The 20,592-nt window shown below is 31.4% G+C and overlaps 4 protein-coding genes across 7 annotated transcripts; 3 read left to right on the top strand and 1 right to left on the bottom strand.

Annotated features, from left to right (window-relative positions):
* Nucleotides 1-8: 8 nt before the first annotated feature.
* Vps25 (vacuolar protein sorting 25) lies at nucleotides 9-2,780 on the top strand. The gene is made up of 5 exons (XM_080157496.1): nucleotides 9-127; nucleotides 637-671; nucleotides 1,244-1,374; nucleotides 1,680-1,793; nucleotides 2,306-2,780. Exons 1-5 carry the CDS (start codon nucleotides 82-84, stop codon nucleotides 2,490-2,492), a joined length of 513 nt encoding a protein of 170 aa, XP_080013622.1. The 5' UTR covers nucleotides 9-81; the 3' UTR covers nucleotides 2,493-2,780.
* Mob3 (MOB kinase activator 3) lies at nucleotides 2,774-8,285 on the top strand. 4 transcript variants are annotated; one of them, XR_013878682.1, is made up of 7 exons: nucleotides 2,774-2,938; nucleotides 3,209-3,295; nucleotides 3,658-3,717; nucleotides 4,051-4,276; nucleotides 4,645-4,791; nucleotides 5,220-5,828; nucleotides 6,221-8,285. XR_013878682.1 is itself a non-coding variant. In XM_080157494.1 (6 exons), exons 1-6 carry the CDS (start codon nucleotides 2,780-2,782, stop codon nucleotides 5,267-5,269), a joined length of 729 nt encoding a protein of 242 aa, XP_080013620.1. In that variant the 5' UTR covers nucleotides 2,774-2,779; the 3' UTR covers nucleotides 5,270-8,285. The 4 variants fall into 4 exon arrangements, 1 of the variants encoding a protein (XP_080013620.1); XR_013878683.1 differs by having other exon boundaries at nucleotides 6,228-8,285; XR_013878684.1 differs by having other exon boundaries at nucleotides 5,220-5,509.
* Nucleotides 8,214-16,452, bottom strand: LOC145316764 (neural cell adhesion molecule 1-like). Its single transcript, XM_080157488.1, has 14 exons — nucleotides 15,714-16,452; nucleotides 14,807-15,097; nucleotides 14,231-14,471; nucleotides 13,463-13,804; nucleotides 13,083-13,177; nucleotides 12,840-12,928; nucleotides 11,786-12,047; nucleotides 11,224-11,311; nucleotides 10,859-10,931; nucleotides 10,278-10,385; nucleotides 10,017-10,155; nucleotides 9,591-9,777; nucleotides 9,169-9,243; nucleotides 8,214-8,998 (listed from the first exon to the last, which is right to left on the bottom strand). The coding sequence occupies exons 1-14, from the start codon at nucleotides 15,935-15,937 to the stop codon at nucleotides 8,744-8,746; spliced, it is 2,469 nt and encodes an 822-aa protein (XP_080013614.1). The 5' UTR covers nucleotides 15,938-16,452; the 3' UTR covers nucleotides 8,214-8,743.
* A 531-nt stretch (nucleotides 16,453-16,983) lies between these two features.
* LOC145316768 (uncharacterized) lies at nucleotides 16,984-20,590 on the top strand. The gene is made up of 9 exons (XM_080157495.1): nucleotides 16,984-17,113; nucleotides 17,422-17,500; nucleotides 17,968-18,042; nucleotides 18,174-18,220; nucleotides 18,442-18,475; nucleotides 18,652-18,707; nucleotides 19,168-19,267; nucleotides 19,464-19,524; nucleotides 20,268-20,590. Exons 1-9 carry the CDS (start codon nucleotides 17,001-17,003, stop codon nucleotides 20,402-20,404), a joined length of 702 nt encoding a protein of 233 aa, XP_080013621.1. The 5' UTR covers nucleotides 16,984-17,000; the 3' UTR covers nucleotides 20,405-20,590.
* The last annotated feature ends 2 nt before the right edge of the window (nucleotides 20,591-20,592 follow it).

The raw sequence follows: 20,592 nt of genomic DNA on the forward strand, positions 1-20,592 counted from the left end.
AAGTCGACAAAATATAATAAGTTTGTAATTGTTATCTACAAGTAATGGAGATAGTTGAGAATAATAAAATCTAGAATAAAAATGAACTGGCCCTGGCAATACTCCTTCCCTCCATTCTTTACCCTTCAGGAATGATTGATATTTAAATAAACATGTGTATATATTTATATAAAACTACCCTATTAAAAGGACAGTGTTATTTTTTATCTACTTGATTAAATATGCTATCTTGGTAGATAAAATATCATTTGAAAAAAATTTATTCCCTAGGTCTTTCGCGAGTCAATCAATGCATTTATTATTTAATTATAATCTTGGAAATGAAACAACAATAGGTATAATCCTCGTAGAAATTTTTTTCTCCCCCTTTCCCTCACTCGGTGGCCTCTGCAATATAACCTAACCTAACCTAATTGTGAAAAAATTAACGAACCCGGGGGGGGGGGGGGGAGAGAGAATAACAAGTTTCAAAATTGGAAGGGGGAAAATCCTTGGAGGATAACGCCTTTATTTATTTAGTTTTTAAACTTTTAACTTTTTAAAAATTATCTTATTTCTAAAGTAAAAAGTTGCTGCGTTTATGACAAATTATCCGAAATAAATATTTGAGAAAGTAAATATTAATCTGAAATGTTTAGCCCCATGGACCAACCAGAGATAAACAGATTCAGGTAAATAAGTTTATCCAGAGGGAAATAAGTTGATTTTATTGACTACATTTAACCTGGATAACCTTTAGAGGAAGGGATACACAACGAGAAAGCGATCTAACCCTTTGATTGTGCGACCTTTATTTGGAAGACTTAACTGTGCATGGTTATGAGGTGCGCCTGATTTGGGCCAATACCTTTTTTCCTACAACAACTATGTCGCGCACATAGCATAAGTTGACACCAGGTTGGGTGACATTCGGACCTATCACCTTCCCGTCAACGAGCGAATGCTCCACGATATACCACATTGACGGGTTTTCACCCTTATTTGACAAACTTAAGTTACCCAAAAGAAAAATTCGATGAATTTGTGTATGCAAAACTTAGGGATTTTAAAGCTGGTAGTATTTATATGTTGAAACTTTCTAAAGAAAATAACGTACCTACTTAGGACATTGATTAAATAGTCATTTTTTTGGTGGATACCATGTCGCATGGGTACAATATGATATTAATCAAAGTAATTCAAATTTTCATAATATGACTATGTGTCTACCCGACGTGAAAATGACATTTTTTCTTGTTCATAGGCATGGAAGCACCTTGTAATTACTTACTGTCAGACCAACTCTTTGTCTACCCTTGACTTAGCAGAGACAGGAGACTCACCGCTCTTCTATAATGCTGCCATTGACAGGAGGTTATCACAAGAAGAAATTAGGTAGTTGTTTTTTCTGTTGTCTATAAGTGATAAGAAAAGTTAAGAACGTACAATAGATATATAAACATTGAAGCACAATTAGACATTATAATCCGTCGACTTTAAAACTTTTTGTTTACATTTAGCGACAAATGACACATTCAATTGTAATTGACAATGCTACATTTTATTTGCTGCTGCCTAAATTCGATTAACAAACAATAAATATTAGCAGGAGGAATGTTTTAATATTGTTTCTTTAGCTTTTTAATTACAAGAAATTGCGGTAAACAATGATAGACAACACAAGTATTATTTGATTTTAGAGAGATCTGTGAAAGCTTGTTATCCAGTGGAAATTTAGAATGGACTGATAAAACTAAACGGCGAGCATTTATATACTGGAAGTCTCCATCGCAAATAGGAGCAGATATTTACAAGTAAGAATAGTTATTTATCGTATCGTATTATTAATTAAACAGCTTTCCGCGGATATAAAAATGTACAATTATAGGATTAAAACCAGTTTTGTTTAGCCCCGAGATGCCGAAGGCGCGGGCTAAAAAACTGGTTATAATCTTATGATTATACATTTATATATTGGTAAAAACTGGATATAATACGATGGTATACATAATTTTTAAGTATATCTGTGAACCGGTTCTAATCTACCGGATATTAATCGGTTTCGAAGCGAGACTGGAATATTCTTTTTGTATAGTTAATCAAAGTGGATAATACACCATAAGAATAAATATATCACACTTTTACATGTCATAAATGGTTAATTAAATAGAGACCATATTACCATGTTAAGAAAGAAGTGTTATTTCTTTTAAAGTAGGTAAAGTTTATTTTCGTTCATTGTAATAAAACTTATTTTCTTGGGATTAAATTAAATTGAAATATTAATATTTTCTAAATGCATACATATATTTTAAAACATTAATAGATGGGTTGAGGAAAGCGGACAGAGAAATACAGTGATGACAATAACAGAGCTACTGGAGGAGGGCAATTGTGCTGATGCCACCTGGAAGGGCATCAGCCATGACGTCATAATCAAGGCACTTCTCGAGCTACAGAAAACAAAGAAGGCCGAGGTGTTTGATGATCAAGATGGAGTCAAGTTTTTCTAGTTTATATTCTACAACGTGTCTGTGATTTATAATTGATATATATAATATTTATCTACAAGTTTCATAGTCATTTTCTACAGACAAACTTTCGGTCTTTAAGTTTAAAAAGGTTTAACTAGCCCTCCTTGTTTTAATGGGAACAGAGTTAATGATTCTATTTAAATAATAGCATAAATTCCAGAGAAAAATAAAAATTGTATGATTATTCAACTTGTATTTGAAATCATTGTCGCTTTACTTGCAATTTTAAATTAATAATTTGATTAGATATTTATTTCAGCACAAAAATGAATCTGGGCAAGTTCAGCGAAATATTTGACAAAAAGAAAACATTTCGCCCGAAGAAAAAATTCCAGCCCGGGACAATGAAATATTCTTTGCATAAGCAGGCTCAGGCCAGCCTGAACTCGGGCATTAATCTCAGACAAGTTGTAAAACTACCAAAGGTGATTTTTTATGAAATTTATTCTAAAAGCGCACGAAATTCGCTAAAATATTATATTAGGGTCCTATGACAAACGCATGAGACCCAAACGTTGGAGTGGAAACCTAACCTAACCTATTTTAAACTCTTTTATAGGTTTTTAAATGTCTAACTTCTGCGGGGGGCTTATATATTCATATCTTAACCTAACCTAACCTGTATATAAAGACTTATACTTTTTCGATTAATTTCATAAGTCATTCTATCCAATTCGTCTTATTTTGTTTCTTAGGGCGAAGATTTCAATGATTGGCTTGCTGTCCATGTTGTTGATTTCTTCAACAGAATTAACTTGATCTATGGAACAGTCTGTGAACAGGTACATGCTCAACACTGCCTTTTTATACTCTTCTAATTCTACAAAATTCATGTTGGGTATTTTATGAACGAGATATGGTGACAAATGAAAATAGTTTTGTTAGCTACTAAGCCCATCTTTTTTGTGAAGATTTTTTTTTTCATCTTCAATTTAGTCGAGCTAGGGGTGTGATTAAATATGTTTTCATGGAAAAGATGCCTGTTTATCCCCTGCGGGATTGATAGTTATAACTAATCTTTTGATAAGATTCTCATATAAACTTCAGTAATACTAATATATGATAATTGATTTACCATATTAGAGGAATATCATTATTTATCCAAACTTTTTATCCAACCAACCTTTTATTTAATTTTATTTAGTGTACAAAAACTTCATGCCCAACAATGTCTGGAGGACCAAAGTTTGAGTATCTTTGGCAGGTAAGAAAATTATTTTAATTTTACGTTAAAATATTTTTAAGAAGTAATAAATTGTATTAAAAATGGTACATTACATGTTGAATTTAAGTGTCAAGATTGTATACATAGAAGAATATTGTTTCTTACATAAAAACGTAAATAATCTAACCATTTCTGGTACTTTTTTTTGTATTTAAATAGAAATTGTAAATTGAATTTAACAGTGAAATAAATCAAACTTCTACTTATATCTTAAGTTTTATCAAGTTAATATTTTTTTTATATACGGTGAATTGATTTATCTCATATTTACCTATTTAAAAATTTAATAAAGCAGTTGGAATTTATTTAAAGGATGGAGTAAAGTTTAAGAAACCAGTCAAGTTGCCCGCCCCAGAATATATCGGCCTGCTCATGGACTGGATTGAGGGGCAGATCAATGATGAAAACCTGTTTCCAGTCACCACAGACATACCCTTTCCTAAAACCTTCCAGCCACAATGTAAAAAGATCCTGACCCGGCTGTACAGGGTGTTTGTTCATGTTTATGTTCATCATTTTGACAGGATCATGAGTATTGGTAAGCATAATTTATCATTGACAGATAAGGTTAAATAAATCTAGGTTTTATTACTTAGATTAGTAGGGTTTTGATCTAAATAGACGCATATATCGGAGGTTACATAAAAGATTAACTAGCTGCCAGTTGATACTTTAATTTAAGTCAAAGGCCCCCACCCCCTACCTCAATAAGGTATATCCAACAAGCGAAATAAATCTAAAATACTATTTAGGGAAAAATAAAAAGGTCGTCTTTACTGCGTTGTGTTGCTGCGCACCCCCCCCCCCCCCCCTCCCAAAAAACCTTACAAATATTTTTTTCGACTAAATTTAATTGTTTGTTATAGGCAATTGAATATTCTAAATAACAATATTTATTTATTTCAGGCGCAGAGCCACACGTTAACACATGCTACAAGCATTTCTATTATTTTGTCACAGAGTTTGATTTAATCAATGAGAAAGAGTTTGCTCCGCTGTCGGAGATGACCAGAAGAATTTGCACGGATATCATTGCACCTCCTACCCCCACAGGTTTGACTTGCAATATTTTTGTTCTAGTTTTTTTTTTCTCTCGGGACATTGATGTACAAATGAATACTTCCTCTTCTATTTTCAAACTACCAAAGGCAACGTGAGCATCAGTTCGGAGAATTATTCTGTTCTAGTCGTAACCAGAAAGGGAAGAGACATTAGACTAAGAAATTTTCCGGTACCCAAAGTTATTTATAAACACGTTCTCTTATTCATTGGTTGACTTAAAAACATTGGAGACTTTTATAATACTTGATTGGTTATACAAATCCAGAAGTGTCCTAACTTTTACAACAATACTCTAATTTTATTTTAAATCGTCCATTATATTCACCCTTTCGATCATTGAATCTTATAAATGGTATAAAACAAAATATAATACGATAATAGTGTTATTCAATTTTTAGAGTAAGTTATTCTAATTTCAGAGCCTCATCGATCATATTTCTCTGATGCTGGTCCTTCTCATCATGCATAGAACAACAACTATCAACATTGGTTTCTTCATTTGTACAGTTTGTACACTATAGCACAACTGTACACAAAATATAAATAACAAAGATAGTTGAGTTGCCCCAGATTAAACCTGTTTCGTCGAAATTTCTTCCTGAACTGCCCTTCCCTTAAACAAACAATTTATATAATAATTGTAAATCTTTTAATATTTTGATAATTTCTTATCTACTTAACTTATAACAAAAAAACTCAAAATTCATATGTCAGTATAATATTTTTTATATATATCCACAAACTATCGAACACTTGAGATTATAGGAAATTTTGATATGGTTGGAAACGCGAAGTATCCTTAAATAAGTTTTAAAAGTGTAATTGCGCGCGTCGCTCAGCCTATTTAAATCGAAAATAGTGAGCGCAGATACTTTGATAAAAATAATTTATTTACGGATACTAAGCATGTCTGTTCAACTTTTTTCAAAATTATTGTCATAAAAATAGAAAGACAATAAATCCAATTAAAAGACAAGACAGAATTTATTCACAAGCCCCTTTTATTTAGATAACAAATAGTATTCAAGGTTGTGTGTGGTGGGAAAGGTCTGAATTATGATTAAATTAATGAGAATTTTTGACCCTGCATATCAAAGCTGTGGCGATAATCTATGGAATTATTAGTATTAGAGCTAGCTTGTCATAAGTAAATTAAGGTCTATTTTATTTATTATTTACAGCACAGTCATAAGAAATTACATTTATTCTTATTTTCTAAAATTATAGACTTGAAATTTAATGTAATTTAGGTTTGACTATATACAGAAAATGTTAGGATTATTTAGCTAGCAAGCTCTAAAACTATTGTTACCTACCAGTGCTTCGTATAAAACAGTGCTTGGAAGTTTTAGTCACAGCTTCAAAATACAGTCATACGTTCTTTTAAGTAAATCTAATCTGATCATTCTCCCACATACAGCCGCCAGTCAATATTTAGTTATAATATAGTATGCTTATATACATATTTAACCTGTAATTAATTAGAACGCAATATTTTTTTTATTTCATTTTTATTGATCTTTTTTAACTGTATGATCTGAAATTTCAAAAACGGCCCACTATTAACTTATTCAGCACTACGTTTAAAAAATTCATCAAATGAAAAAAATCACATTAATTTTTATTATACAAAAAAACTTTGTTTATTCCAGGTTGTAGTGAGTATGAGATCTACTTAATTTTCTGATTTTTATGCCAAATATTTTCAAAAAAGAAACCTAAAAAATCTCTGAATTTGTAATCTTAAGTACTAATATATATATGTTTTGCTTGTATGTTATTAATTATGGGCATTAATCAATTCTATATTTGACGATTTTTTTTTGTAAAGAAATAAGTATTAAAAAGTAATTTAGCCTGTCACTGGAAAGATTCGCATTCTTGATTTTATGGATTAAAATACACTGTTTTTTAGAAAATAAATAAAGTTTGAGAATCATTGTCTTACAAATATTTATGAGAAATGGGTAGAGTTAAGAGTCTTTTGTCATTAAAAAAGTTTCTCCTTTTTTTAGCAAATTAATTTTGATACATTTATAGCATTTTTTGACCAAGAAATTATACTTACTTTAAGATTTCCGACAACTTTATTTTTACAAAAGAAATCTTGGAAATTACATCAAGTTTAATTTTTATGACATTTACTAATATAATGCTTTGATAATTTTAGGAAGAAAAAAAAATTCTAAGATTTATGCTTAGAGAATTGATAAGAAGTTTTTTTTATTCTTAAGAAGGGACACTGTATTTTATGGACACTAGAAAATTACTTAATTCAAAATTTAAACATAATCTGACTTAAATTGCTTTGAATTTGTTTTAAACATAAAACTTCACTGTTTTTCTACCACGGAGTGAAAAAAAAGTTTCTTTTAACTCCAACTTACACTTTTAAAATGTCTGATTGTTTGTGATAAAGGAGAGAAAGAATGCTTGATGTCTGGTATTTGACCAATTTTTAATATTTTTTTATGTAATTTTCGGTTGATCGTAGAATGTCTTAATATAACAATAGTTTTTTTCTCCCTGTCTAGTCAATTTCACATTTTTATTGGATATTTTTTGGCCTAAAAAGTCACTTTAAAAGGCGGCTATGATTTTTAATTTCTATTTTATTATTATTTATATTTAAAAGTCAATTCGTATTCTTAAATAACCTGTTAAGCACTCTTATTTGATTTAACAGAATAGGGTAGAGGGTTTTAGTGCTCAACAGGCACTTTGAGAAAAAGCACCCAAAAATATATTGCTGTACTATTGTACTAATTGTTTTAGTATTATTATCTCCTCCTTTCCTTTTTTCTAATCATTGAAATGTTTAGAAACATATAAAATAATTAAATGTTTTGTTAGTGTCAAGTTTACATATATTATTCTATTAAATTATTATTCATAGTTTGCATTAATTATTATTTACTTGTATAGCTTACAAGTTTAAATTAATTTAATATGTTTAAGATAGTATATAAGTGTAAAAATCCCTTTTGATTCTTTTATGCAATTAACGATTTATACAGATACTTCAAATAATTCTTTAATCCATCTTCTTACGCCTATCAAGATTTTTAAATTTGGGTCTTTAGAACAAGTAGATATTTATTTGGTTCTACCTTCGAGGCCTATTTAAATTTAATGGATTTTGTTGCTTATTCGCGTCTAAAGGGATTATCTGCAACCCAAATAAACATTTATTCAAAACTTACAAAAAGCTTTAATTACCTATTCAATTTTAATTAAGAGTAATTGTTAATTTACTTTAAAATCTGGGCATTTTTATTTCTTTCTCAAAACGTACTTTTATCATCTTCTTGCTAAGCGCTATATATACTGTTTAACTTTAAGTTTATGATTAATTTGCCGTTTTGTGATATTATTGTGTTACATATTTACTTACAATACAAAAAGTAATAATCTTAGATACTTAGAAATTTATTCCTTGTGATTCATTTGTTAGTTACATTTTGTAAATACAATCATTATCATAATAATGTGTTAGTTATATCATTTTAATCTAAAAGGTTTTTTTACAGAATATTTGTTTGATTACATGCATACAGGGAAAGGTAATATTTAATGAATAGTGAAAGAGTTTTAACTTATTTAGGTGATATTTTATTAACATTTTAAAAAAGTTATTTGAAGTCTACCTACATCTTGGTTTAGTAGTTTACAAGCGGCTAGGCCCGGAGGATTTAGGATATTCTAAAGCTGCTATTTGATTTCAGATTTAAAAAGGTTGGGACTTTCCTTGTCCATCGAAAATAGTCCTGAATACAACTTAACACCATCACAAAGCTTTCTTGAATTAAGAGAAATCGTATGAATCATTGTTAATAGATTACACATACATCTAATTACTTTGTTTTGTGGCATTGAGAGGGGTACATTGATAGTTAAGTTAAATGAATATATAAATGATAACAAGTACCCCAACAAGTAATTGTCACAGGAGTTCTGGGTGCCTTTCCTGTACAGTCAGTACAGAATCCGTCGACGAATTCTCTGGACTGCTTTCTGAGGACGACGAGTTTAAGGTGCCCTTGGCGAAGGTGACCCGCTTGACAGTGGCGCAGCTAGTGTCCGTTGACTGATTAGTCAGCACTGACATAACTGATATGCTCTTCACTGGTAGGGTGTGGTACTTCGGACCAGAGAGGATTGAGTGCTTCATGTCAGGGCTGTAGGCTCTGACTGAGATCTAGAAATTAGATGTTATGATTGAGTGCTCTTTGGACTGTTAAGTTAATTTTAGAGGTTAGCTAATATTACTTATATTAACCAAACTTTCCAAGGCATTAAATAGTACAGAAACATTTTCTTTTAAGCTTTTTAAAAGATAAGAAATTTTTTTAAATATATGAAATGGACCTGATTCATTCTATCCAAACTTTGAACTCTATGGAGGCTGCACTTAAACCTGTCGTCATTTGTTAAAATATCAGGCTGAAATATACAAATATTATAGGTATAAAACTTGGATTTGTAGATAATTTAATTGTCCGCGAAAAAAATGTTCATGATGTAAAAATTTAAAGTTTTGCATAGACCATTTCGATAAGACCATAGAAAGCAAGTTTTATTTAGGCAGCGGATTCTTATATACTTAATAGGTTTCATGTAAATCCGTCTGTGAGAAACGTATTTCTAGAAATGTATGAGCAATTTAGGGTATTCATCCTGTTGGACATAGTCTTGGATCAAGTAATCATATAAAATAACCAGAGAAAAGGTGATAACATAGGAAAACTATAAACCATTCTACCCTAATTTACAGTATTGACTCAAAATACCTGATCAAGCCCTTGGTTAAAGCCAATATGGGTTGATGACTTGTCCAACATTTCTCTGGACCTCTTGATAAGGCTGAGGATGATCATGATAACCAGGAAGACAATGACAAGAAGCCCGGAGACTCCGATGAGGGGCAGGATCTTGTGCATCATCTTCTCCTCCAGCAGGAGAGTCTCATCCTGGTTCCTACACAATAAAGATGTAGATATATTCATAAGTGGCAATTAAATTGTCTATAATTCTCATGATTTTTCAGTATGTCTCAGTCAGAACAGGTTTTTTTCTAGCGGAAATGAAAGGGATTCAAAGCCATACGTTAAATGAATTTGCAACGCACGGTACACAAGGTTTCATAATTCCAACAGTTTTAGGGAACTTAAGCTACACACTATATATTTAACTTCTTTCTTAAAGGTCGAATTTACCTTATATTTTGATGCCTATTTGATCTATCAGTCAACGAAATTATTTGGCTAAACTTGACAATCTTTTGAGCAATTTTGTTACTGTTTTTATTTATTTGTACTACTGATACATTTACTGTGTAAACTGCGTTCGGTCTCACTGCAAATGAATTGGCATGTTTTCTACTATTTGCAAAAGTATTTATTGAACGTACAAAGCTATAATTGTCGCCAATTAAGTTTAATTTTCTATATAGAGCAGTATCTGAAATATGCAAATTCCTGGCATAAAACGAAATCTTGGAGTTTTTGATTGTATCTTGCTTGTTTCTCCGAGACCAGTGTCGAATAGCTCTGCGTGATACTCTATGTTATTAACTCCATGTGATTCTAGAATTAAATATTGAAATCATTATAAAGAAATGTTTTGGAACATGCAAAAATACATTCATTTAAACTTACTAGCTAGAGGTTAACTTAAAAAACAATGAAATATTAATTTTACATTTTTAAGTTAGACTACAAATTGTTTTACTTTTGTGCTCTTTTAAGTCAATGTAAAACTCAGGGACAAGGGACCAAGATTCTGACAAACAATTCTAAGTGAAAATTTCACCACAACCCTCCTCTCTTATTTCTCCCCTTTTTAACCCACTCCCCTACATAAAAAAACAAGTTTTATGCCAATTGGCGCACCTCAAAAATATTTAATTGGCTAAATCACAGCTCCTAGTAAAATTAAAGTTCAGAGGATTTTGAAAAATAAATGGAAAATGTAAAGTGTAACAAGTTTTATATTAACTATTTTGTACTTAAACTTTGATAATAAACATTCATAAAAAATTATTTCAGAAAATGGTAACCTGTAATGCAAACAACAGATATAGAATCCCATTCTGCAGACACCTGGCAACTTTTCACCTCAGGTAAGTTGGCCTAGAATTTGATTTATGTCTTAACGTAATAAGGAAAACAAACTATGCCATAAAAGAATTGTTTTCTGGCTATAAAACATAGGCATAATCTTGTACATTTTCATTAGAGTACAATCTCATTTGTTAAGTTACATCTTAAAAAATATTTTTAAGAGTCAATTTTATTTAACACTCACCCATGACCCCCATACTTAGCGTAAAGGACTGGCGGACGGAAAAAGTAAGTTATAAAATAGCTTTGTTACTAGGGATGGCAATCCAACCCTATTTGTTACTAAAGCATAATTTAATACCCTTTGTTTTATTATATAGATACATGTCTTTCCCTCTCCAGCAATATTCTTGGCAGAACATATCACCTTCCCAAAATCTCCTGGTGTCCTTAACATAATAAAAGTTACACTTTTTTGTATCTCAAGCTTTTTTACTTTAAAGCAGATTGTTCTATGGTCGGTCATTCGAATGGAGTTCTAATCTACTCTACTTAAACTATATACCCCTTAGAATAAGATAAATAAAATATAGGTAATCCCATATATAAACACTTATTAATAAAAATGGCTTACTGTGTTTGTCTTTTCTATCAATTCAATACTTTCTAAAGCTTTCTTTTTATTTTTATGGCCTTTAAGACAATGGTTTCTAAAAGTTTTCAAAAAGCATAAATCATATTGAAAGGGAATACTAACTTCTGCAATATTGCGTAAAATTATGAGCAAGCTTCAAGTCAAATGTGATTACTAAGTCTAACTGTTCTAAAACGCATATTTAAAAAGAGTTTGACCTAAATAGCGCATTTTACTCACACTTTTACGCAATATTGCAGAAACTACTATTCCCTTTATTCTTGTTTACCTAGGTGTTAGTGTCAACACTGATTTAGTTTCGTGTTGTGTGAACTGAGTTTTCTGTATCTCCACTGGCTTATTCTCATCAAACACGCTGAACAGCTGCCACCGGAAGGTCAGGTTCCTCGGGTTGGCGTCCATCTCACAGGACAGGTCAAAGGACTCGTGCACGGAGGTAAAGAGCTGGACCTGAGATGATTCTGTGCAGGTGGGTGGGTAGTTTATGTTGAGGCGTACTGGTGTCGATTCTCCTCGTCCTTGAAGGTTTTCTGAATAAGATACATGTTAATTGAAAGGCAGAGAAAATATTTTGTGTTCCACATTATTATTAGTAATAAAGAATTTGCAATTTGATATGATTTTTTAATGCTACCATCTCGTAATCAGTGAGCAAATGGCACTTAGAATTCGAATTTCCATCTGAAATTTTGCATGAGTAATCCTTGGTACGACTATTTTCCCTAAATCGAACAAAAAGTTGGAAAAGTAACGGCTAACGGCTGGCGGCTGAGCCGTTTTGCCATTTTTTGGATATCTATATTGCAAATTAGTCACGAAACCTATCTCCACATAATACTCTTTTCCACTCCAAAACGCTATCAAACGGTTCTAGACGGTAGCTGTTGGTACTAGAATTTGAAAAAATGGTTATTGCTATCATTTAACATGAATTAAACCAAAAATATGTTTTAAAAAGTTGATTCCTACGTAATTGATGATAAATTTACCCTGAAAATAGGCAAAAAACGGCTAAACGGCTGAGCCGCCAGCCGTTACTTTTCCAGCTTTTTGTTCGATTTATGAAAAATAGACCTACCAAAGATTACTCATGCAAAAGTTCAGATCAAAATTCGAATTCTAAGTGCCATTTGCTCACTGATTACGAGATGGTTGCATTAATCCCCCCCCCCCCCCACCTTTCTTTTGAAAACCCCGCACTTGAACTAAGATGAATTTACCCAAATATTTTGTATCCATCTGGCCTATTCTGAGATTTTAGGTTATTTATGTACACGGACAAACAGACACACATATAACTACTTAAAAGGAGATCGAATTACCTGCTATACAGTAATAATCTCCAGTTTTATCCAGGTCGAGATTATCCAAAACAAGAGTTGAAGATCCTGTAGCTAAGACTGTAGATTCGTCCTTTAAATATTTTTTTCACGTTGCATAGAAAAGTTTAGAATGCGCGTTTATTAACCTTACGTTAATTAAATTTATATAAATCTACAAACTTGGTACACTTATCGCGAGCCTTTAGGATTTTAACGTATGATTTTTTAGGTGTGTAAAATATTTCCTTAGTTTGGTGTTTCCATGAGTACGTGAATGGAGTAGGATTAGCTTCAGCCTCACAGCCAAGAATTATTTTCTGCTGTTTACTAGCAGATATCTGCACGGTTCATTTTGTGTACAAAATCAGGGATCTTAAGGGATAAGACATTGGTCGATAAATTGGTGCACAACCCTTATGATTATAAACAATTGGTTACAATGATCACAATTGGAATTAGTTTTATTGTTAAGTCTTTTAAGCCCTTAAATATTTATTTATACACCCATCTATTAGAAATGAGGGTGGTGCTGTTTGCTGTTATTATCTTAATGGAGATTGTAGATTGCAATTTACATTTTAAAAAAACAATGTTCTTTAAGCTTCACAAAATGAACCTTTTACCTTATTCTCAGTTAGAGGCATGTTTGGATATTTAATCTTGATGTAGGTGAAAGGCTTGTAGACAACACTAATCTTCCACTGGTCTTCTATACCATCCTTTGGAAAGTATTTGTTTGTTGCCCGACAGGAGATATATTCACCATTGTGTTCCTTCTCTGGGGTGTACTCTGCTATAATTGTAAATATTCTGCCATCTGTGCTCTCCTGTTCAAACACATTCCGCAGTTTTTCACCAGCAACCCATATAAAGGTGGCCGGAGGGGGGTTGGAGCCAAGTACCTGGCAGGTTAGGTTGTACTTTGACCCTACCTGAAAGGATGATACAGACCTGGAAACTTGTACCTGATAATAGAATTAGTGAAGTGAATAAACTATTTTAAGGAACATTATTATGCATTTTAAAGTATAATACTGTATAGACTGATCAAGGTCAAAATCGTTGCAAAATTTTATTAGCCTTTTCTGAACATCTGTGGCCAGGCCAGAATAGTAAAATGTTGTAAAAAATCTTTTAAAAAATAAAGGGATATTGTCAAAATATTGTTGGATTCATCCGAAACGGATGCAGATTATTCTGTGCTAAATATCTTAATTTTTTATGGATTTCAGATTCTGATTTTTAAAAAATGGTCGGATTAATCTGTAGCGGATTCGGGTTCAATTCAATTGCCATCCCTGCCAAAAAATGTACTAAATTGAACAGTAAGAACCTACGGTATGAAAGACAGAGAGTAATCCTACCGCTTTTTTACCTTTTTAAAGTTTTACCTGCACAGGAGCGACAATAATCTCTATTTTGACCGAGGCTGATGGCGATGGGTAAATATCATTATTATGAGCTTCACAGCTGATGGTCTTGCCAGAGTCTTGGATCTCGAGATCCCCCAAAATTAATGTTGAAGTAACAAACCCATCTCCTTGTATTGTTTGTGGATATTCTATGCTGTCTCTCCCAACTTTCCATTTTAAAGTTGGTATGGGATCGCCTCCAAATGCTTTACAGGTTAATCTTAGACAGGAACAGTGATTTTCATCAAAGTATAGTTTTTTTTCAGAATGTTCTAAGCTAAGGTAAAAGGAATACGTTTGAATGTTTGCTTTTTTATGTTTTATTGTTTTTCTTTATTTCCTAATGATTTTCAGAGTTAGGATTTTAAGACAAAAAGGTCGTCTGAGTTTAAATCAATCAATTAAAAATCTGTTTTAACTGTGTTATCAAGATTTTATTTGATTGATCTAAACGCAGATGACCTTCTTGTCTTAAAAACCCAACTGAGGCAAAAACTGAGACATTCGATAAGATAGGTATATAAGATAAGAAAAAAATGTAAAACTCAGTCCTGCCTAATAGTACTATTAACTCTTGTACTTATAAATCCTTGCATCTCTTTCTCTTGTCCATTGAATATTTGCACAGATTTCGGCTCCTCAGCCAAGTTGACCGTAATTTTAATATTTCTGGTGGCCGCCTTCCAGAAGTCAACTCTGCACCTGTAAGGACCCTTATCTGATTGTCTGGCTTCGCTTATATTTAGATATGCTATCATAGAGTCTTTAGTCTTCTCAATATAGAAATCATTTCTATTTGTAAATATGTTCGTATCAGCCCAATGCTTGGCATTTTCTATTCCATTCCTAAAATAAGAAATCTTTAAGATTTCAAAACATTTTTTTATAGATAAATGGACAAATTCTTTCGTCATGATTTAATATATCATTAATTTTAGTCCAAGTAAAAAAAACCTTCACTTCCGCCAACCACCCCAAATTAGATTTTTTTTAAATAACGAAGAATAGTTGCTTTGCTTCTATGATAATTTAGGTTTTTTATCAAATCCGGCTAATTTTGTCTTGATCACTTTTTACTTTCTGTGTGTAGAGAAGAGTAAAGATGGATAGAAACAGAAGAGGCTGGATGGTAAATATAGAAAAATACATTTAGGCAGGGGTAACAAGTAGCTTTGCTACATAAATTTGAGGAAGGGGACATTGGACTGTAAATTGCACTGGTACCTTGTTTAATGTTTATACACTAGCTCAAAAACTTTGATTACTTTTATTGAATTTTAATTGGTTGGTTCCAAACCAGAAGTGTCCATACTTTTCACCAATAGTTTTTATATATGTAGTTTCGGTAGTTTGGTTTATCATCATTGGGTTGTATATCAATTTATTCTTTATTGTCTTATTCTTTTAGATCCTGGCTACAGAAACATACAAACGAACAAAGATATATATAAAGAAGCCATACCTGGCGTCCAAGCTGTAGATTGGGGTTCCAAATATGGTTTTATACCACAGGATCAGATGTGGGCTATCTCCAGCATCTACTGGGGTTATATTACAGGGCAAACCAATAGGATATCCAATAACTCCCCTCACAACTCCTGGGGGGTTAGGTTCACATCTTACATCACAAATAGTATAAAGAATTAACAACAATGTAAAAATGTTACAGTAATTGGAAATCTTCATTTTTAAAAATCCTAAAACTGAGCTACATTGCTTGCATGTAATTTGGAAACAATTATTTTGTCGTTGAGTTGTTTCTGTTTAACTGATGAGTTTTCCAAACAAAAATTAAATAGATACTTAAAATTCACTTCATTCATCTCACTCTTTTACAATTTTCTCTTTCCCCTCTTATTAGTTACTACACTGTACATTTATATTTTTTGGGTTTGGGTGACAATTTTTCTATATTAGGATTTCCGATTTTGTCAATTAGTTTTCATCAACCGATATTGTTTTATTTTTCTAATGTGCAAAAATGCATGGCACGTGCAACAAACTGCATAAAAACTATTTTTAGTTTTAGAAAAGTTTTATAACTTTAAAAAATAAAAAAGTTCAGTAATCAAATCATTATACAATTATACATAATTGTAAAATATATTTAATTGGTGATTATTTATACTATGTAGTTCTTAAAATAAAATGAAGTTATTAAATTAAATTCATTGATTTGATTTTCATATTTTTTAAAAATAAAAACAAAGGTTTTATAATTATGTAGTTATATGTTAATTAGCAAGTTATATGTTAAGTTAATCGAATAGGATGTTTCTATTATAATATTGGTGTTAAAAAGCAAAATAGCACCATGATTAGAATGAACGTAGGAATATGGATAATAATCAGAGAGTTGCTATGCTTTCTAAATTGTCACTAACTATTACAGGAATCCAAGTTTAAAATCGATGGATTAATTCTAACATGCTGGAACTAACAATATGAGCTATCCGTTAAAGACAGTTTCGCTTTTAAAAATCAAGTCATATGTACTAGTTTTTAAAAGTAAAAGAATAGAGAGGACAGGGGCTATATAACTGTATGTTCATTGAATGGGGACCCTGTGCCGTCATTTAATATTAGCTATTAGCGTCGGAAATAGTAACACAACCAAGTCGCTAAGAAAAGAGCAGAAAGCAATTTAGCTGACGAAAAAGGTCTCACCACTAGAACCAGGTAGTTCTTATACATCTATTCTCAAACATTTATTGTTTTTGAATTAGATTAAATCATAAATATTTCAGAAATGGGAAAATATGAATACTTATTGGACTCTGTGTTTACTATAGAAAATGGTGAAGCTAGTTGTGTAGATGGTAAAGCTGACACTAACTTAATGGTGGCACTACTCACACAAACGTAAGTTTTATGTTTATCTGAAGCAAAATTGGTGCAATTATTGCTCTCAGTTTTCTTTTTAAAAGCGAAGCTTTTCCATATAATTAGGGTCGGTCCGTCCGTACGTCCAACAGTTCTTTAGCGGTTAAAATTTTGGATTCCTATAACAATAAGGTAAGATTTAGGAAGCGTAGCAACTCGATAATCGTCACCAGAAAGTCCATTCGTTCATTTAAAACATGCTGATTTTCATTTTTTTGACAACAATATAATGTCCTAATAATTTTTTTTTCCTTAACATACCATTGCTAATTTTTCTTGTGTTCTAGATACAAGAATGATTTTCCCAAAGCTGTAGTTGTTATCAAAATTAATCAGATCTATTTGGAGTATATTGATATTACGAAGGTAAATTGTTTATCCTACTTTTAAGATGTGTAGGTAGTTTTTATATGATTCCGAATATGTACGTAAAATTAGCTATAAGGGGTTGAATCACATGCTCTAGGATTTGGAGATTTTGCGATAAAAAAGAATAATTATAATTTCCTGCCTTTTTATAGGGATCTTAAAGGATTTAGACCATCGACGATATTTGATGTACTGTACACCCTTTATTATAATTTTTATAAATTATCCCTCATGTAGGTTAAAATTAATTGTTGAAAAGTTTGGACACTGGTTATTTGATACAGCCAAATAAGATTTTAATAAGCGTTTTAAAGTTTTTAAGCCAAGTAATGATGAGTTAACAATAACATGTTTTAAAATTTTGTGGTCATTATAATTTACAGTCCAATGGACTCCCCCTCCCTGTTTTTTTCCGTTTAAGCAAATAATTTTTCTTCAAAGATTTTAATGTAAAACTTTTTTAGAATAAATTAACACTAATAATGTGTGATGAGACCTGGTTCACAATTTCTTATAAGTCCAAAATGGTTAGATTACAGGTTATTTCTTTTTAATGAATTTTGTTTGTTCTACATATATAATGTTGCTTTCTGAATGTTAGAAGAATTATTTCACTCAATTCAAGATACATCTTAATATGTTAAAAAAACAAAACAATGAATTATTTTAGTTAAGTTCTTCTGACGATGGTAGAGAAATGCTAGAAACATTTTACATGTAAGTTGCCAAAGTATATTTTCTTTATATTACGTTGTATTTTCTTATGCAGGGCTGTTTTTCTACTCTGCAAATCGTTAGGTAGTTCATTTTAGTTTTATTAGCACGATCTTTGAACTATAGGTATTTATGTAAATGCTAGGATGTGCAACCAATTTCAAGTCTTTCAAATTAATCTTTCATTCAAAATACTAAGCATTAATTTGTACCTCTTACTTAAGGGTGAACCAGTTATGGGGAAGAGAAAATACACAGGTATGTAGTTAGAGTGAAAATTATCATTTTATTTTTTCCTTTCTTTTCAGTAATACCGGAATAGGACAAATTGGCAATTTCTTATTTCAAGCCACCCCTTTTTTCATGCTTAATTGTTATAGAAACATAAATGTTATATTTCCAAAAATCCTGAAAATGACAAAATTTTCTTTCAGATTAGGATTTTAGTAGATCGAGAATGGCAACGACTCTGTGTACTGAATACAGCCAGGTTTCTTTTTTAAAATGCTCTTCAATTTACATGATAATAATAAACCAATCAAACAATAACAATTTTCTGTAAGGTAGACAGGGGTGTATATTCTGCATAAGATTCATTTTTTTCTTCTGCTGCAAAAAAATTTTTTTTCCTCTCCTATTTTTTCCAGCAAGGAAAGGGATAAAATACTATTAATTACCCTTGACATAACGTCAAGTAAAGTAAAAAGAGATAGAAATGAACTGATATCTTTAGAAAATGAGAAGAGTATTGGGTGCTTCTCAGCGAGCGAGGTATACCCCCCCCCCCTCCGCGCCATTATTTAAAAAATAAATTGAAAATAAGAAGGGCACCTACTGTGCCGGGCCTATGCCTACATTGCTCTAACCCTGCCAGGCTACCATCTGTACCCAATATAACTAAACCTAACCTTAGGGAAAAAACACCTTAGATTTTGTGGAGGTTTGTTTAGGAGGTTACTACTGACTGATGACTTCAATTTCCCTCAAATTAGAGCGAAGGATTTAAACTCAGGAGATCTGCATTTTATCAGAAATTGTTTGATAAGTCAGGTAATTAGATCTTTCCAATATTTTATTGTAATTTTGTGCTAAGCTAAAACCTCCTTACTTGCTTATTAGAGGCAATTTTTTCATTTTACGACAAAATTTCTCTTCCTCTTTCTTTAAGTAAATTTTTACCATTCTAAACTAAATCATTTGCTTCCCCTCTTGTAAACAAAATTAGATGTAATCGTCTTTTGTTTAGAATGAAAACAGTCCAAACCTGATGACCTCTTCTTTCTCACAACCACACCAAGAACTTCCAGGTATTGTTCATTATACAAGGATTAAAATATTTCTTAAAGTGAAGCTCACAACAATATAAAGTTCTATATTTCTATTTTATTTTCATATGTATTAAAAATAAAAAAGGAGCAAAATTTTGGCAGTTTTTAAAAATTGGAGTTAAAATCCAGATATTGCAATAAAGCTAAAGATTTTCTTAGTTAGCTGCGCTTCTATACAAATTGAATAACAAGGTTTCGTGAAAATATGCTATTTCAGACACATAATAAAACTACAGAAAATGTTGTAAGACAGAGTCTGACATATGAATTTTATTTGACGTTCAACATTTACGCTCATATTCAAATTCACTGTTATATTTTACCCATCTTGCAACCTTAATATATGTGTAGTTTTATATTCATAATTTTCTATTATATTAACAAAATAATACAAGCAATATTTACAATGTGATTGTGTAATCCAAGTTTATATTAGCGGAAGGAACATCTTAGATTGTGCCTAGAAATATGTATTAGGAAGCCAAATTGAAATGAATGTCTAACTCTATCTATTTATTCAATTTGAACCATTTAATACCACCAAATGTTTGCTGTGTCCCAAAAAAATTCAAGAAAATTTGGGATGAAAATAAATTTGGTTTTTGGGTTTTTTGATATTAGTTTCAGTTTAGCTTCTCAATATCTGTTTGTAGGAAGCTATTTTCGAGGTTTTAGCTTTTTGTGAGCGATTCCCTTGGACCTTCAGTGTGATGATTTTTTAGATTCCGATGAAAGTGACAATCTGTTAGAGGATGATTATGACGATTCAAAGAAAAAAGATGTCCATGAGAAAGATTATTATTTTAAAGCTACATTCAGGCAGCAAGAAGGGATTCAGTGTTACGATATTGAAGAATGATTTCTTTTTCCCCTCCTCAATTTTAAATTCTTTTTCATCGATATAGTTTTGACAATTTAACCAACACACTCTGTAACATATTGGTAAAATAAATTACAAAATATAGGTAAAGTGATTATTAATAGTATTAAATTGTCTTTTGGCAAAAAAATAAATTCTAGTCTACCATGTATATATTTTTTCAGATT

Source organism: Acartia tonsa, chromosome 4, assembly GCF_053477335.1.
Source record: "Acartia tonsa isolate MP-2025a chromosome 4, ASM5347733v1, whole genome shotgun sequence".
NCBI lineage: Eukaryota > Metazoa > Arthropoda > Copepoda > Calanoida > Acartiidae > Acartia > Acartia tonsa.

Coding starts and splice junctions, on each gene's coding strand:
- Mob3 (XM_080157494.1), top strand. CDS start 2,780: ATGAATCTGGGCAAGTTCAGCGAAATATTTGACAAAAAGAAAACATTT. Junction 2,939..3,208: donor AAGTTGTAAAACTACCAAAG/GTGATTTTTTAT, acceptor TTTGTTTCTTAG/GGCGAAGATTTCAATGATTG. Junction 3,296..3,657: donor ATGGAACAGTCTGTGAACAG/GTACATGCTCAA, acceptor AATTTTATTTAG/TGTACAAAAACTTCATGCCC.
- LOC145316768 (XM_080157495.1), top strand. CDS start 17,001: ATGGGAAAATATGAATACTTATTGGACTCTGTGTTTACTATAGAAAAT. Junction 18,221..18,441: donor ATGCTAGAAACATTTTACAT/GTAAGTTGCCAA, acceptor CTCTTACTTAAG/GGTGAACCAGTTATGGGGAA. Junction 18,708..19,167: donor TGTGTACTGAATACAGCCAG/GTTTCTTTTTTA, acceptor AGGTTTGTTTAG/GAGGTTACTACTGACTGATG.
- LOC145316764 (XM_080157488.1), bottom strand. CDS start 15,937: ATGAAGATTTCCAATTACTGTAACATTTTTACATTGTTGTTAATTCTT. Junction 9,778..10,016: donor AATAGGCATCAAAATATAAG/GTAAATTCGACC, acceptor TTTATTGTGTAG/GAACCAGGATGAGACTCTCC. Junction 9,244..9,590: donor TTAACCAAGGGCTTGATCAG/GTATTTTGAGTC, acceptor TGTATATTTCAG/CCTGATATTTTAACAAATGA.
- Vps25 (XM_080157496.1), top strand. CDS start 82: ATGAACTGGCCCTGGCAATACTCCTTCCCTCCATTCTTTACCCTTC. Junction 672..1,243: donor CCAGAGATAAACAGATTCAG/GTAAATAAGTTT, acceptor TCTTGTTCATAG/GCATGGAAGCACCTTGTAAT. Junction 1,375..1,679: donor TTATCACAAGAAGAAATTAG/GTAGTTGTTTTT, acceptor ATTTGATTTTAG/AGAGATCTGTGAAAGCTTGT.